General features: G+C 40.7%; 2 protein-coding genes and 1 pseudogene across 4 annotated transcripts in view; 2 read left to right on the top strand and 1 right to left on the bottom strand.

The window, feature by feature from the left end:
- Positions 1 to 2,681, bottom strand: part of LOC145481093 (activating signal cointegrator 1 complex subunit 3-like) — a 249,180-nt gene extending 246,499 nt beyond the window's left edge. Inside the window, exons 1-2 of one of the 2 annotated variants that reach the window (XR_014048587.1) lie at positions 2,388 to 2,681; positions 415 to 460 (exon numbers count right to left, since the gene is read on the bottom strand). Coding sequence is in view for 1 of the 2 variants with exons in the window: in XM_081459481.1 (XP_081315607.1) it covers positions 415 to 460; positions 2,388 to 2,600 (259 nt within the window). In the remaining variant the exon portion in view is untranslated. The remainder of the gene's footprint in view (positions 1 to 414; positions 461 to 2,387) is intronic. The other variant, XM_081459481.1, reaches the window with a different exon arrangement.
- A 55-nt stretch (positions 2,682 to 2,736) lies between these two features.
- On the top strand, positions 2,737 to 7,628 carry LOC145481099 (uncharacterized). The gene is made up of 5 exons (XM_081459491.1): positions 2,737 to 2,802; positions 3,736 to 4,065; positions 4,580 to 4,599; positions 5,033 to 5,154; positions 6,023 to 7,628. Coding segments are annotated over exons 1-5 (609 nt in total). The 5' UTR covers positions 2,737 to 2,800; the 3' UTR covers positions 6,158 to 7,628.
- Positions 7,629 to 10,056: 2,428 nt separating this feature from the next.
- LOC145481087 (uncharacterized) lies at positions 10,057 to 16,037 on the top strand (annotated as a pseudogene). The gene is made up of 6 exons (XR_014048586.1): positions 10,057 to 10,215; positions 10,428 to 10,692; positions 11,165 to 11,631; positions 12,034 to 12,671; positions 14,038 to 14,246; positions 14,759 to 16,037. The product of XR_014048586.1 is annotated as an uncharacterized LOC145481087 (transcript).

Raw genomic sequence — 16,037 nt, 5'->3', positions numbered from 1 at the left:
AACTTTGTGCCTCTTTAGTTTTGGATCTTTGAAAGTGATGACGTCACATGAAAACGATCTATTGAGCATTGGTTAAATGCAAGTGTTTTGCGATTAAAATCTAAACAATCCAAGCAGCATACTAAAATGTTATTATCAGTGCCCTCTGATTTTACAGCTCCAGCAGGGCTATAGAATTAAACTGTTTCAATGTGTAATTTTTTGACAAAAATGCTGAAACAATATGTCTTTTGCTTCACAGAAACAAAATTTTTCAACAAGAAATGCTGGGAGGGTATGCAAACATGCTAACATTTTGTGAGACAATGTGTCCTGAGAAATGTTCTGTTGTTTGCTTGGGTCTAAATAAGACTTGTGTGTCTCATACACATGTACAGATGCAACATGAAAATATATATTAACATATAATCATACCAATTTCAGCTGAAGTGTGAACAAGCTCCTTTAACAATGTCTTCACCTAAAAGAATATTATTATTAATTAGAAAATAAATCAAGATTTCCTTCATTTGAGTTGAGCTGAACCTTATGTTAACAAGCAGTTTTTGTCACCTTTAAGCAGAGTTTTGAGAAAATTGTAATTGATTAATTTGCATTAAGTTTTGCATTGTATTTTGGAATAGACTATGAGTAGTCCCTCTTTAACTTAGTCCATCATGCGTGATGCGAAAGAAAACCACAAGAAAAAAATGGCTGCGCAAAATCCTAGGGGTGAGGAGCGCACAAAAGGAGGGTCTACCGCCTAAGCCTAGGAGTTTGAATTATGTGTTGATCTCACAACACAAAAATATGATTGGCTTATGTTAGGAGTGTTGACAACATGTTGTCAACATTCGAGATATGTGTGACGTCTTACAGGAATGTTTTGGAACCAAAGCAAATCGAAGTGGTACCAGAGCAAATCAAAGTCTTGGAATTGTGCTTTGCAAGCTGCGATGTTTTTGCAAATCTGCCAACAGGCTTTGGAAAGATTTAAATTTATCCAGTGTTTTGTTTGGCAAAGCTTTCCACCTCCAGCCCGACTGCGAGCATGTTAGTCATTTCGCCCTCAACAGCATCGTCCAAGTCAGTGAATATAAATCTGATAAATTCACTGAGCTTGGCCTTTCTGCCATCCATTTGAAAGATTGAACCGGACTTTCACTTGAAACCGGACATTCACCTGAAACTTTCCACTACTATCAGCAAACATTTCACCCCAGTTGGATGATCTCCTACGTCAAATACATAATGTAAATTCTCGGTTGAAACTCTGCATTTGAAAATCATTACAAGATTCCTCATTCTCGCTGAATGAACACTGAAAGAAGATATACTTCTCATGACATATCTTTTTGCCTGGCTACTTGAAGAGTAGAGTAGAGCAATTTTATTCAGGATATCTCCCCGGGTTACTGACAACAGGCAATAATAAGATGTCAAGATGAGAAATCCTACACTGAAAAATCACTGAGCCGTGAAAGGGCAAACTCTTGGGCTTAGGCGGTAGGCCCTCCTTTCGCGCCCTCCTCGCCCCCAGGATTTCGCGCGGCCATTTTTTCTCGCAGTTTTCCACGTCATGCATGACAGACTAAGCAAAAGAGGGACCACTCGTAGTCTAGTTTTGAAAGGAATAAAATGATAATCAACTTGCAAAATGATCAGTAACGAGTTCTGTTGCAGTGCTGGAACTTTGTTGGGTTTTATTCCCTATTAATTACTTCAGTAAAGAAAAAAATCCAAAAATTCCTCCTTCATGTTTCTTTTCCCCCACCTCCACCAGAACTACCTCCACCCGCATGCCCCTCTCACCACCCCAAAAAATTCTGACACCATTTATAAAATCTTCAATAATAACCCATTTCTATTAAGTATGGACTATTATATTTTTGATGGGGAGATGGGCAACTAAGGCCCAGTTCAGACGTCGTGCTTCTGCCATGCCGAACTAAATTGCAATTTGGTTTGACTATAGCACGGCAGGAAATCAACTCTGATTCAGACGTCGTGCCAGAGTCGAATCAATTCAGGGTTTACTGAAGCCTCGTAGCAATTCTCCTACTAACTCCCGTCAGGGAACGCAATCTCGCCAAAACACATTTACATAATTTATGAATTTAGTTTGGCGCGACAGAAGCACGACGTTTGAATCACTGTCGTGCCGGAGTCGTGTAGCACGGCAGAGCTTGTCGAACTTAATTGCTTGCCGAGCTCAATTAAAAAGTTTGATTCAGACGCCGTGCTTCTGCCGTGCTTTTGTCGAACTTAATTCCTGAATTTAGTTCGGCACGGCAGAAGCACGACGTCTGAACTGGGCCTAAGGTACCAAAAAAATGTCCTGCAAAAGATAAAGAGACAAAAAAAATGCTTCCATCCGCGCACTTAAAAATATAACATTATTTACCTACCTCATGAGTAGCATTTTTATCGAAACTCGTCGCGTCTAAAATCAAACCTTTTAATTCTGACCAAGATAAAATTTTTTCCAGCTGCTTCTTCGATCTCAGTTCCCGCTTTCTCTTCAAGTCATCGCCATTTTCTGGTGGACGTGAGTGTGGGGACGATAGGCCTGAGAAAGCTCGCAAGGAGCCTGTTAATCTTGGAAGTTCTATTGGAGGCATTTTGTGCAGACATCAACAGAATTTCACCAAAACTGTGAAACTTCTCTGTTCGTCCGCCATTTTTCTCTTTAGCCTGAGCCCCCAGTTTGAAGCCAGCGAAATAATAATATATTATTGACCACGTCATGTATTGTATACACTCACGTCTCCGATTAACGTTTGCAGGATAATGAAAGAAGGTGCATGAATATTTGTCAAATATGTGAGTATTATATCGAGAGTCATGGGGAAAAAAGCTTTTTAGAAAAACGTTATTGATTGGGGTTGATGACTAAGCTTTAATTATGGACACAAGCCTTAAGACTGTTGTGTTGTTTGTTAGACAAAGTCTTGACGAAATCTGAGAAGAACATCTGCGGTAGATGTTCTTCTCAATATGGTCTGTATTCTTACATTCCCCATCCCCTTAGGGAATCTTGGGTGAAAGATAGATTAAGCTCGAAAGTATACTGAAGTTTTCCCTTTAACTGGTTCTTGGGTTTTAAGGTGATATCTCTTTAAGTGGTTTGAATACGACGTTTGAATCACCCGATCGCCGCCATGTTTACCTCATGGAGTGTTTGGAGTCTACCGAAGAAGATTTTGCGTTCAGTAGCACTTTCATATCTCTGAATTCACACGGTGCAGTATTTTGAAAATACTCAACTACACAGTCACAATGTTATCATAATTTCTTGGCAAATTTTGGAAAATTAAACATAGCAGCTTGCTGGAAATTTGAAATCCTAATATTGCAGGAACGTATTCAGAGCAGGTAAAGAATTATCTTCCAGGGCTGTCAATAAGGGCCATAACGCACAACACCAGCTATGCCTGAGTATATTTTGTTGGGCCCTTGATGTTATGGGTAATAAGTTGATCACTCAAAAGGTAGCAAGTTTGTTATTGGTCTACTCAGCTTGTTTAGTTTTTACTATTTTGAGTGGTGTTTTTGCTTATTTAAGTTTAATGTATTCTTTTGCTGTATGATATTCTCTGTATTATACAAAATAAAATGGTGGTTGTTTGTTTGTTTTGTTTTTGGTTTGAAGATCAAGGCTGCAATTGACTGAAAACTGAATGACAGCACTGGAGTCTTAATAAACTAAGCATTAGATGAATACAAATTTTCTTAGTGAATTTTTTTTATCTAAAGGTCTGAGCCAACAACGGAAAAGGAAACACAAGAAGTATCAAGTAGAGATGGAACTTCCAACAGTGAACCCGACCAGAACACGACATCCTTCATGCGCAACACAATGGTGAGTAGCACAATGGTCAGTGGAGAAGCATCTGAAACTGATGATGAAGATGATGATGATGCTGATCACAAGAAAAGAAATGAGAAAGGCGATGACGACTCAGAGACAGACAGTAAACATTTGAAAGAAGATCAAGATGTTGATAGTGAACTGCAGGAATTTGAACTGGACACAAGTGCTGGTGTTAAAACCAAAAGGCAGAAGATTGTTTACAAGTTTGACTCGTAAGTGCGTAATTGATTGTAAATGACATTAAAAAGTCAAAGTCAGTGATTGTGCAATAGTTATCCCGAGTCAACAGTTAAAGAAAAGTTTTCAAATAAAAGAGAAAGTGAACCTTTTCTTAATTTTGTTAATGGGTTTCTGGTTAATTGAAACCATCATGAAAAAAGATTACAAATATAATAAAAAAGATTACAAATATAATGTGTAAAATTTTACAGCTGAAATTCATATTTTCGACTCATTGTTCCTATTATTTATGTTGGGGTTTAAATTTGATTCCAGTTTTCGGGATTATTGAACTCTATCTACAATCTTTTATGTTACTGATACATGTTTTTGAAATTTTCACTTCAAAATGTCATATACAGTGTAATGTGCAATTAATGTGTTGTTGCATATTAATTTTTAAGCTGTCAAATGAATATAGTAATTATTTCAATAATGCAAATGTATTACTTTTGTTTGCTTTTACATACGGAAATATGGATACATTATACGTGGACATAAAATTAGCCCCTTCCACCGTAAACTGAGTAAGTATGTAGCATTATTAATATTAATTACATGTATATACATGTAGCGCCATATATTTCCATGTGGCTTAAGGTTTTAGGAGCACTAGGAAGAAAAGGGAGCAGTTTCCTATCTTAATTTTTTACAATTTATACTTTAGTATGACATCTCAGTCTTCTAATGGTGTAGCTGTGTTTGTGGGAACACCCTCTGCTCTCCTTTGCTTCTCTGCTACATAGTCATCCAGTACTTGTACATGACTTTGTAGCCTTTTTTCTCTAACTACTTGTACAGTGTATGCAATATTTGCACATTTCAACCAGGCATACCAATCCAGAATTTATCACAGATGCATAATTATACATGTACACAATAGTTTTGGAACACAACATTGTTTGAACAGATTGCTGATAGGCTATTAATTTACTAGCTTGTGATCCTTTTATAATCTAGGAGAAAGAAATCTGGAGCTGCGAAGTCACCTTGTAGAGGGCTTCACTAAGTGTTACAAGTCGGCAGTTGATAAACTGCAAAGCTCGACATTCCATCTCAGCAGAGCACAAACAGCAGCACAGGTAATGTGTTATTGAATTACAGGTTCATTTAACTCACTGTGCAGTTTTTCATCCATATTAAATGGAAAAAGATTGTCTGAATAGGATGTAAGGGTCTTAATTGAAGCCAGCTACATGTAACTACAGTTCAATGCCTATTAAATGGCCACCCTCGGGGGAAAGAGATGGTATCCACTTAAAGGAGGCTGGCCATTTAACAGAGGTATAAACAATAAAAAAGCCCTCATCAGGACTTGGATTGCTGGCCGTTAATAGAGGTGGCTGCTTAATAGGGGTTCGACTGTTGTCTGATACTTGGCATACATTTGTAGGTCGACTGACTGTAGTAGTCCACGTGAAGAGGACCCTAAGCATGCTTGCTGGAAATTTTGAAAGAAACAAAAGTCTCAAGGGTTACAGAATCTAGTCTGTGAACCCAGAAAATATGACTATGTACTTCTCCTTGCAGAAGGGTTTTGAGTGTAACCCCCTCCCCCTTCCACCCCCTGGAAATTCCAGCTCACATGTAGTTTCATATTGCCTTTTAAGATGTTTGGCTCTGAGACTACCCCACCACCACCCCCACCCCCCTGGAATCTCCAGTGACCTTCCCTTGGGTGGGTATGAATATTTTCTGGAACTGCGCATTAATCAATGAAGATGTTTTAATTTATTTTTAATTAAATTATGCATGCATAAGCCCAATAAGTTATCAAAATCTTGTTTGAAGAGATACCAATTCAAAGACTTATTTACTCTGACCAGTGCATACCCAGGAATATTAATGACATTAATGGAAGCTAGATAATTATTTGAGTAGCCAACCTGACAAAGATGCTGGAACAGAGAAAAGAGAATAAAATTTTCTTAATTTCCTTTTTGCTTGCAGGATGTCTCACACAATACGAGATTGATGCTGGAAGACCTCACCACTCTGTCAACATTATTAGACAGCATTCTAGGATCAGAAAAACTTATACCTCTTAATGTTAATGTTAAATATACAGACGAATCAACCTCCTAGGATAATGTTGCACTTGTCAAAGTCTCTACTTGGCTAATTAAATTCTTTCCAGTCAGATGTACAGCCTTTTTCAATAGAAAGTCTTGGCTTCTCTCTTCTGCAGGACCCTCCACAGTGTCCTACCCAGAGGTTTGGATGTTCATTACAGAAATCCACTGAGCCAAGTTAGTGCAGGTGCAAAGTTGAATGGATCAATCCTGCACCCCCATCATTACCCTTAAATTAACACTGCACCTGTACTTGCATCACTCAGTGGATTCTCCTAACACCAAAACACCTCTGAGCCTGTGTAGAGGAGAGAGAGTTCTTGCTGCTAGTCTCCATTGCAGCTGTTATTTGGCACATCACTTGTGACTCTCCAAATGAAGGCTGCAAATGGTATTAAACAGGATCAGTTGTAAGAGTAACTGTGTCTTCCACAGTTACAAATTCAGTACTACATGTATTAAAAATTGCCCCCATTACACATATTTGGGAACTAGTAACTACAGTAGACTTAATCATTTGTCTGTCAGTGTGCAATACAAGGCCTGCAAAATGCATAAAACAAGCCTGCCAAAAAAGCAGATTTGTAGTTTCAAGGTTAGGGATTTTAGAAAGTAGTATTGCTTGGTTAAGAAAGGAAATGAAAGTTAACGAAATAGATTTTGTGCTGTGTTGCAATCATTTTTTTTTCAGTTTTGCTTGCCAGCTGTGTGAGAACATGCAGTTTGTCTTGAGGGCCATTTATGCCTATGGAGTGTTTTTGCTCCCTCGATTTATTAAACACCCTTGCTCGTGTTAATTTTGGCTATTTTTATAATCTCTTTGGTAGTTTTCCACCTTGATCAGCGTTCATTTTATGGCTAGTAATGGTGGGGGCAGGGACTCTCATGTGAATAGGTCAGGGATGCTCATCGCTTCGCAAAGGTGAATAAATCCCAGATTTGGTCTCACATAGGGTGCTCAAGACAAAACGCCACTATTTTAGCCGTCAAGGTATCTATTAGGAATAACATTTACATAGATTTAGCCAAGCCTAAAAGAAGAGCTCCATTAACCATAAAGGAAAAAGACGATTTGTTTTACTGGGATCATAAACTAAAAAAACTCATCCGTCAGCATAAATAGTTGAGCGTGTGGTTTCACTACTTTTCCCAGTTAAATTTTACCAAACTACTGTATACCCAATAAGCGTACCCAAGATTGTAAGAATTAAGTACGCATTTTCCAAGAGACGATTGTACATGGAATATGTCAAAAGAAAAGTCAACCAAAATGCGCAAAGCAACCCGGCGCGACGCAGCCCAGCCCAGCCCAGCATTATGGCATTAGCTCGGAGTTCTCTTTCTATTCCATTCGGCCAGTTGAGGAGCAAGCTAGCAGCGCAAAAAACGTACGCGTAGTATCGGTCGTTTTTGAATTCTAGGCGTTCCTTTCTTTAGGCGAAACGATTTGTTAGGGGTTTTTTAAAACCCGTAACAAAGCAAATCACACTGGCGACGGCAACGGAAACGTTACTAAACAATAGGTTTAACGAGCAGAACAATGGCTGTGCGCACCTGTTGTAAATCTTTGTCTCTTTCTGCAAAATAAATCGTGCGTGAAATAACCAAATTCTGCGTATCCTAGAGAGCGTGAGCCACGACAGCCAATATTTTAAATTTATGTTTCGAATTCGTTTCGTTTCCTTCCTTCCTTTCTTCCTTTGTTCCTTTCTTCCTTTCCTCCTTTCTTCCTTTCTTCCTTTCTTCCTGCTGTCCTTTCTTCCTTCGTGCCTTCGTTCCTTCGTTTCTCGTTTCTTCGTTTCTTTGCTTCTTCAATAACTCCTTCATTCCGTCGTCCCTTCGCCCTTCGTCCCATCTTCCCTTCGTCCCTTCGTCCCTTCGTCCCTTCGTCCCTTCTCCCTTCGTCCCTTCGTCCCTTCGTCCCTTCGTCCCTTCGTCCCTTCGTCCCTTCGTCCCTTCGTCCCTTCGTCCCTTCGTCCCTTCGTCCCTTCGTCCCTTCGTCCCTTCGTCCCTTCGTCCCTTAGTCATGCGATCATGTTTATCCGTCTGTTGAAATCCAAGACGGAAACCGCAATCTGCCCCCTGTAGCTGCCTGTTCTTCACTTCTTGATTTCAGATATTTTTCTACTGTACTGGACGTAGAACTGTCCAAGGTCACGTCTTACAAGCCGAAACGTGCTAATACTCGGACAAGGAGAAGTAGCACAAGGCAAGTAAGACAGCTCTCTTTCTTTAGTCAAGTCAGGGGCAGTCATCGGCGGTTTTCTCTCAAATATTTTAAAAGTCATTACCAGTAAATATGGAGAACCCGACGACAGGTCGGAAAATTCGGATTTTCTTTTATTGGGTCAAAAAGACCCTTTTGGTGAACTATTTTCAGAAATATACCTTCAAAGTTCCAGCGAGTTCACATTTTTGTGAAATCTAGGAAAGTTCGAAATACCGCACAATCAACCGAAATGGCCGATGAAATTTATGCAAAATTGCACATTTTCAACACGGGCCAGTACAGAAAGAAGGAAACTTGCCTGGATTTCATATTCACACAGTTTGTAATTTACACTTTGATCATTCTTCTGAGCTAACAGTTATCTTGAAGTAAATACGTTTTGTCTATTTCTTGGCGGTTTGAAAAATACAACTATCGCAATTTAATTTACATGTAAAATTTTAACTTCCTTCCTTCCCCTCCCCCTCCCCCCTATTTTACTCACTCCATTTTTCGCGCTGTAATTCTTTGCTCCCGAACCCCACAGAAACGCTTGCTATGCAGGCTAAATTCTCTCAAGAACAGCCAGCCTTCAGAACAGATAATTTACCGAAACCGGATGCATTGAGTGCTCCTGCCAACTAAACTGAACGAAATATTACATCATTTGTTTAGAGATACAGTCGAACCCCTATTAAGCGGCCACCTATTAAACGGCCACCCCTATTAGGCGGCCAGCAATCGAAGTCCCAGTGATGGCTTTTCTATTGTTTCTACCTCTATTTAAGCGGCCAAACCCTTTTAAGAGGCCACAGTCCATCTCCCCAAGGGTGGCCGTTTAATAGGGGTTCGACTGTACATGCAAGTGTTTTGTAAATTGTCCTTCGGTTACGTCCCCGGTGGTGGGACACCGGATACCATTATCCCGTATTGTGTTATTTTAGCGTTCTCGGTACATCCGGGATATATTCTTGAATGAAAACGCTACCGTTGGACCAAAGTTCTGAGTGCGAGTCCGTTTGGCCAGGGTTTAACGCTATGTTAAGCCCTGGCCAAACGGAGTTGCAAGTAGAACGCAAGTTAAAAACTTGGGTCTACTTGTGACTCCGTTTGGCCAGGCCTTACGTGCACTTGCGATGACTTGCGACGACTTGCGCTCACTTTGAACGAGATCAAATTTGCACGCTAGGTCGACGCAAGTTTTTTACCGTTTGGCCATCCAACCCAAGTCAACGCTAGTTGAGTGACGTCCATCAACATATTATTAGCCAATGAAATACAGGGTATGTCTGCCTTGAAATGGGTTTTTTGCGACTTGCGTGTACTTGTGAGGAAATTTGCGAGTCTGTTTAGCCACCCGACGCAAGTCTCTGCGAAAGATCAAAGTGCGGCTGCTTGCGACTACTTGAGAGTCCGTTTGGCCAGAGCTTTAGATAGTGCGACCCTGTTTTATTTTTTTATTTAACCAAAAAGAGATTTGACATAATATAAGGATGGTCGTTAAAAGAGTCAAAGACCTCATACTCAATCATGACAGACCACTTACGTTGTAAACGTATTTCAAAAAATCTGTTTATTCTATACCGTTCACTGACGCTTCTTTAAATAGGCATTTCCGATATATGAAAATTCTAACTTGGTTCCGAGGCTTAGGGGAATAAAACAAAAGAAACCACGTCGAGATGGAGAGATGAATAATTAATTTTCCTTTGGTTTGTTCCCCTAAGCTAAGCTTGTGTTCAGTTCCAGTCAACGCCCATGAACAATGCAGTCAACTCGCTTAAAAGTATTGTTTAGAGACCATGACCTATGTTCAGTTTTTGCATAAATTCCAGCTGATTTTGTTAATGGCTGATTTATAGGTGCGTAAATGTTACTGTGTTCATTTTTGAGAGTCGACTGTAATAGTTGTATTAACAATATCCATCCTGAATTCTTACTGGTATTAAAAATGCAGAAATTGCAGAAATACGTAATACATCTCCGATAAATCACACGTCACGGTTAACTTGACAACCATTGCAACAGGGATGAGAATTCTAACTGTGGTCTCGATATCTTTTACTTGATTTAGAAACGAATATGCTGCCTTTTAAGGACCGAGCAAACTGGAGCCCGGCTCAAGCGAGGGGTCAGTTTCGACAGAACATCTTTCCATCACTCCCGACGAGCGGTATATCAGCAGCTTTTACCCAAGTCAGCGTTCACATTGTTCCTTCTTCGGCAGCAGGGCACTTCTCTGAATTTTGCCGGATGAACCATGGTCCGTGCCCAATAGTGCATCAGAGCAAACCAGGAGAAGTGTCCGCTTCACCCATAGCTGCTGATTCGGACATTCGGTAATTATTTAGACTACGAGTTCTAGCTTGTTCTTCCGCCTTATTTACCACGTGAACACGCGAGTAGGACGCCCTTTTCACGCGAGGCCATTTCACACGAGACCCTTTCACGCGTCACCTCGCACGAGACAGGCTGATAGCCTTCTCGTTTGAGACGATTTTCGTTCGCGCACTGAGAAGGAAGTGAATAATAAATTAATTGGAAGGATAATAAGGCCCTGTACATATGAAGAGTACCTCTAACCTCTATTTAGCACAGAATGGGAGGCAAGGATACTTGTTCGTGGGCATTACAGTTTCGAGAAGCGAAGGGTTTCCACCTCCACTGCAATTGCAGTCATGGAGGGAGTGAGTTTTGCACAGTAAACTGAAAAGTTTTCGGGTATCTAGCTAACTCGGTGTATATTCGCTAAAAGCGGTACAATAATATACATAAATTCCCAAAAACTAAGTTCAATTTTTAACTTCTCAGGACAGATCAGACAGCATACGGGATATTTGAGCACGGAGTCCACACCAAAACCGTTACAGACATACTGGACATACCATTTGATGACTTTGTTGCGTTCTATCTCGGCTGCAGCCACTCGTTTGAACTCGCGCTAACGAGCGCTGGCCTTCCAGTTCGACACCAGCAGGTCGACAGATCTGTGCCGAGCTACAAGACTAAGATTCCTTGCATCTCAGTGGGTCCCTTTTCGGGGAATGTAGTCGCATCAATGCGCCCAATGCCAAGGAATCTAGTTCATAGGGCCGCAGACGTGACTGCCGTTTTGGAACAAGTGCACGGAGCCCCTTTACACGTTGGTGATCCTTGCTGGATTGGTGTTCAGGATCTTCTACACCCTGAATATGATGACGAACCGAATATCAAGGAAGGAGATGTATGTATGTTCTGGGGCTGTGGAACAACTGCAATGGAGGTGTTAACCAATTCAAGTATGTCATGACAAAGCGTTCTCTTATAGGCTAATTACCTACCTTTTTTGTTTTGAAAACGTTCCCCGTATAAAAATGAAATCGGTTCTTTCTTGTTCTGATGGGTAATAACTAGGCTCGAGGTTTGCTTCAGAGCAGAGGTGACGACTACTCACGGTCTATCATTCTTGTGTATCAATTCTCTTTTGTTTTTGTTTGTTTGCATATTTCTAAATTAGTTAGTTTGTTGGTTAAATAGGTTGGTTGGTTATTGTTTGATTGATTAGATATAAGTGATCGGTTGATTGACTGATTAACTGATTAATTGGTTGATCGATTGATCGATCGATCGATAGGTCGATCTATTGATTGATTGATTGAAAGCGATAGATTTAATTGGTTTTATTTTGCCTTTGTTTTCAGAACTTTCTCTGATGATAAGCTTGAGCCCAACTGCGAACTGCTGCAATTTCATAACTGATCTAAGCAACGAGGCTTTCAACAAGATGCACACCCCAAAGAGCGGATTTTTTCAAACTCGAGCCGTATTCATATGTGAGCAGCCTGTTTTGGGCTCCTTGATTTCTGACAAGGCAATGGAACTCATTCAGCAGCTGGAAACACTTGATAAACACGATGCATTAAACCAGTTATCGAAGTCAACGGTAAACCGGACGAACCAGTTGATTCTCTCATCAAAGCAGCTATGAGGCTCAGCCACGCTTCTTCCGTTGCCATAGTAACGCTGGACGATATTTCTACCAAGGGAGGCTTCAGCGTGCTGTCAGTTATCAAGTCTCTCGTGGCAACCCAGACGAAAGACATCGTTCTGCTCGTTCCAGAAGAAAAACACCCAGAGTGGACAAATACCATTAGCAGTTGTGTAGATTTGAAGATGTTGAAGAAGCCAGTTCGCGTCAGTACACTTGAAACGTATGGTGACTGCTCAAAGGAAGATATCTTGAAGATTTTGCGTCCCGTGTTGTCCACTATGGATGGCATAAAACCTGTTGGAGATTGTTCTCGCAAATTCACTGCACTGGTTGGGTGTGGTAAAGAAGGTATTAAGGCATGGAGATCACACTTTAACTATTTCCCTTTCTTCATACTTGAAATACAGGATTAGATTTTCAACAATACAAATATCTCTCAACTACAGTATTAATTGTTTGGAGGCGCGGCGGCCTCATGGTTAGTGCGCTCGACTCCGGGTAGAGCGGCCCGAGTTCAAGCCCTGGGGCCCGTTTCTCGAAGGTCCCGATAAGTTTTCGCACCCGGAAATTAAAGCCGTAGCAAAATCTCAAACCTTATGATTACAAAGCTGTTTTATTCACATATTCTTAATATGACCAGAAGTTCCCTTCATACAAGAAGTTTCAGGCGTACACAACTCTCTGTTTTTAAATACACATAAACTAAAGATGGCTTTGCGGACCCGAAAAGTTTCCAGGGGCCCGTTTCTCGAAAGCCCCAGAAACTTTTCGGGTCAGTAAAGCCATAGCAAAATCTCGAACCTTACAATTACAGAGCTGTTTTATTCACATATTCTTAATATGAAGAGAGGTTCCCTTCATACAAGAAGTTCCAGGCGTGTGCACTTCTCCGTTTTTAGATACAGATGAACTAGAAATGGATTTACGGGCCCGAAAAGTTTCCGGGGCTTTCGAGAAACGGGCCCCAGGGCTTTCGAGAAACTGGGCCCTGGCCGGGGACATTGTGTTGTGTTCTTGGGCAAGACACTCTACGCTACAGTGTCCGTCTTTACCCAAGTGTATAAATGGGTACCGGCGAATTTAATGCTGGGGGTAACCCTGCGATGGAATAGCATCCCATCCAGGACGGGGTAGAAATACTCCTAGTCACTTCATGCTACTGTAACCGGGATAAGCTCCGCCCTGATGGACTACTTGGCTCGCATGTAGATTTTACCTTTTTTTACAACAATAATTTCAGTATCAATTACGTACATTTAGCTAAGGTGTCTCCTCGACAATCTCCTAATCGGACTCAAATTCGACTTCAGTAGGTAACACAGCCGCTTTAACTAATTTCTGTTTTTTTTTTTTTTTTGACATTAGGGTCATAGTCATAGCAATTTTTCCTGGACAATTCTGTCCAAGGGGGAAAGGTTCATCGAGGTTAACCCTATGTGAAGCACCAGCCCGCGAGACAAAGCCGGACCAAAACACTGGGAACTACATGCCCTACGTTAGAATGCACACTGAACAACGTTTTCTATCATGCCATTGGTGTCCATTAGTACTGGTTTCCCTTACTGGATCGCTATCGTAGTATAGTAATACAGGATGTCATTGTTTAGTTGTTCAAGCTGAGCTTAAAAACTGCTAAAGTATTCATCAAGTTAAGAGGAAGGTGACATGTGATAAACTCCCAACAGATTTCAAATCTATTTGTAATTCCTTTCAGGTGGTTTGTGGGTCGAAAGCGAAGCTGAACTGATGGCAGACATTGACGCTGCCTCGACTAAAACCTCTGAATGCACTTGGCCTGGTGAAGTTCTCGCAGGAGCTTTGTACACGTTAAACTGTTGTCCTGTCCATTCTCGGTATCTTCGAAAAGGCTTGGGGCAACACGAGCCTTTGCAGCAAAGCGAATTCGTAATGACGTCTAAAGAGGTACAAAGAAGTCTTTTGGCTTATCTTCATGCATGTTTGCTAACTGTTTTAATTTAGCATAGTAAGTTTATATAGAAAAGAAATGTTCAATCAAGACTCTTTCCATAAATTTCAGTAACATTATTGTCAGCATTCGCAATGATTTAATCTTGTTCCACGCCGCTAAATTGTAACAAATAACTGGCGAACGAATTTTGCATGTAATTTCCTTTTGCTTGGCTCCCTCCACTCTTCGTTTACCCTCCTTTCCTGGACCCAGTGCGCAAAACAAACAAAACAAACCATGCTATCCGCTGGATAGTGATTTATCTGGTGGATAGGGTTAACTACCTTTCGAACAACCCGGGCCACAACGATACTTAAACGCAATTGCCCTTACTCACTCCTCCCCCATTCCGCACCAGACATCGTTACAAGAGTCCCCATCCCCCGTTATTTTCCTATACCTACTCATATGCTCAAAACGCTAAAAGGTATTTTACGTAGCGTCCCTTTTTCTCTTGTTTCAACAGCTTAGAACTCTGCTATCCATATTTGAAGTAAAGTTCAGTACTGAAGATGAGGAAGATTTCATTAAGAAGACGACCATGTCAACAACAAGCACAATGAAGTGTCTCAATATTGAAGTTTAGGTTTTGCCGTTGAATGAAGATCAAGATGAGTCAACTTCGACCACAACGCATCCTGCATTTTTCACTTTGTACGCGTTGCATACCTACAGCGTAAGCGCCTCCATTTTCGTCTGCTGTCGAGGTCGGTTGATTCGGCTTGAAAAGTGTGGCATTTTCATTTTAGTCAGAGATAACCGAGTCTTAGATTAGATAAATAAAATAAAAAATAAAAGACTTCATTTAACCTGAAAGGCCAATCAGTGATCAGATCTTGCTATACAGACACGTGCTAAGTATTACGAGATTTATTCACAAGAGTTAACTGAATTCACAGAACTGAACAGAATTTTTTTTAGAACCACGTGCACGCAATCAGTACAAGCTCAATTGTCATAAAAATACATGAGAAATAAAATGCATGAGAAAGAGGCACATATTCTTGTTAAGTTAATTATGTGATAACCGTTGTTTATGTTACAGTCTGTTGTACCTTACTTTTCAATAAAATAAGCTCAAGTTTGTATCTTACATTGTCTATTTGTTTGCTCGTCTGTGTTTTGCGCGCTGTTTCGAGACAATAATATAATGAGATAAAATATGCTAACCGAAAACGCGCGAGCACCCTGGGGAGGAGATTTTACTCCTTCCCATCATTCTTGTCCCCAGTGCTAGGGCCATAGCCAGAAAAAAATTACGATTGAGAGATTGTCCATGGTTAGAATCTCTTCCTTAGTATTTAGCAGTGTTTTACTTTCTCCATTCAACGACAAGAAAAACAAAACTTAAAAAGATGACTGAGACAATTCAAGTGCCTGGATTTTACTGGTTACGGCCTTGAGTGCGACTCGTTTTAAAACGTCGTAACACCGACCAGTCGGTGAGCAAAAGAAACGGAGGCTCATCTAAGCAGGCTCACAAAATAAGACAATTCTGAAATCGAAAGCGGTTAAGTGTCCACGGGAGTGTCCGCTGTTGATCCTATGAGGCCGGGAAAATGTAAACACATGAAATCCACCGATCCTTGTAACTTATAAACCTCTCTTTAAGTTAAACGGCTTACGGACTCGGTAGGAACGAAATACCTAACATAATTTTCGTCACCACAGTTACAGAACAGCTGCACGTTCTGAATAAACAGGTAGAAAGGTTCTCAAAACAAGATATCGCTAGAAATAATCTT

The sequence above is a fragment of the Orbicella franksi genome, chromosome 3 (assembly GCF_964199315.1).
Source record: "Orbicella franksi chromosome 3, jaOrbFran1.1, whole genome shotgun sequence".
NCBI lineage: Eukaryota > Metazoa > Cnidaria > Anthozoa > Scleractinia > Merulinidae > Orbicella > Orbicella franksi.
This window is presented reverse-complemented; position numbering and strand designations above follow the sequence as displayed.

Bases quoted from the DNA above. Each gene is read 5' to 3' on its own strand.
- LOC145481099 (XM_081459491.1), top strand. The intron at 4,066-4,579 runs GTAAGTGCGTAA...ACATAAAATTAG, and splicing joins ATTGTTTACAAGTTTGACTC to CCCCTTCCACCGTAAACTGA. The intron at 4,600-5,032 runs GTAAGTATGTAG...TTTATAATCTAG, and splicing joins CCCCTTCCACCGTAAACTGA to GAGAAAGAAATCTGGAGCTG.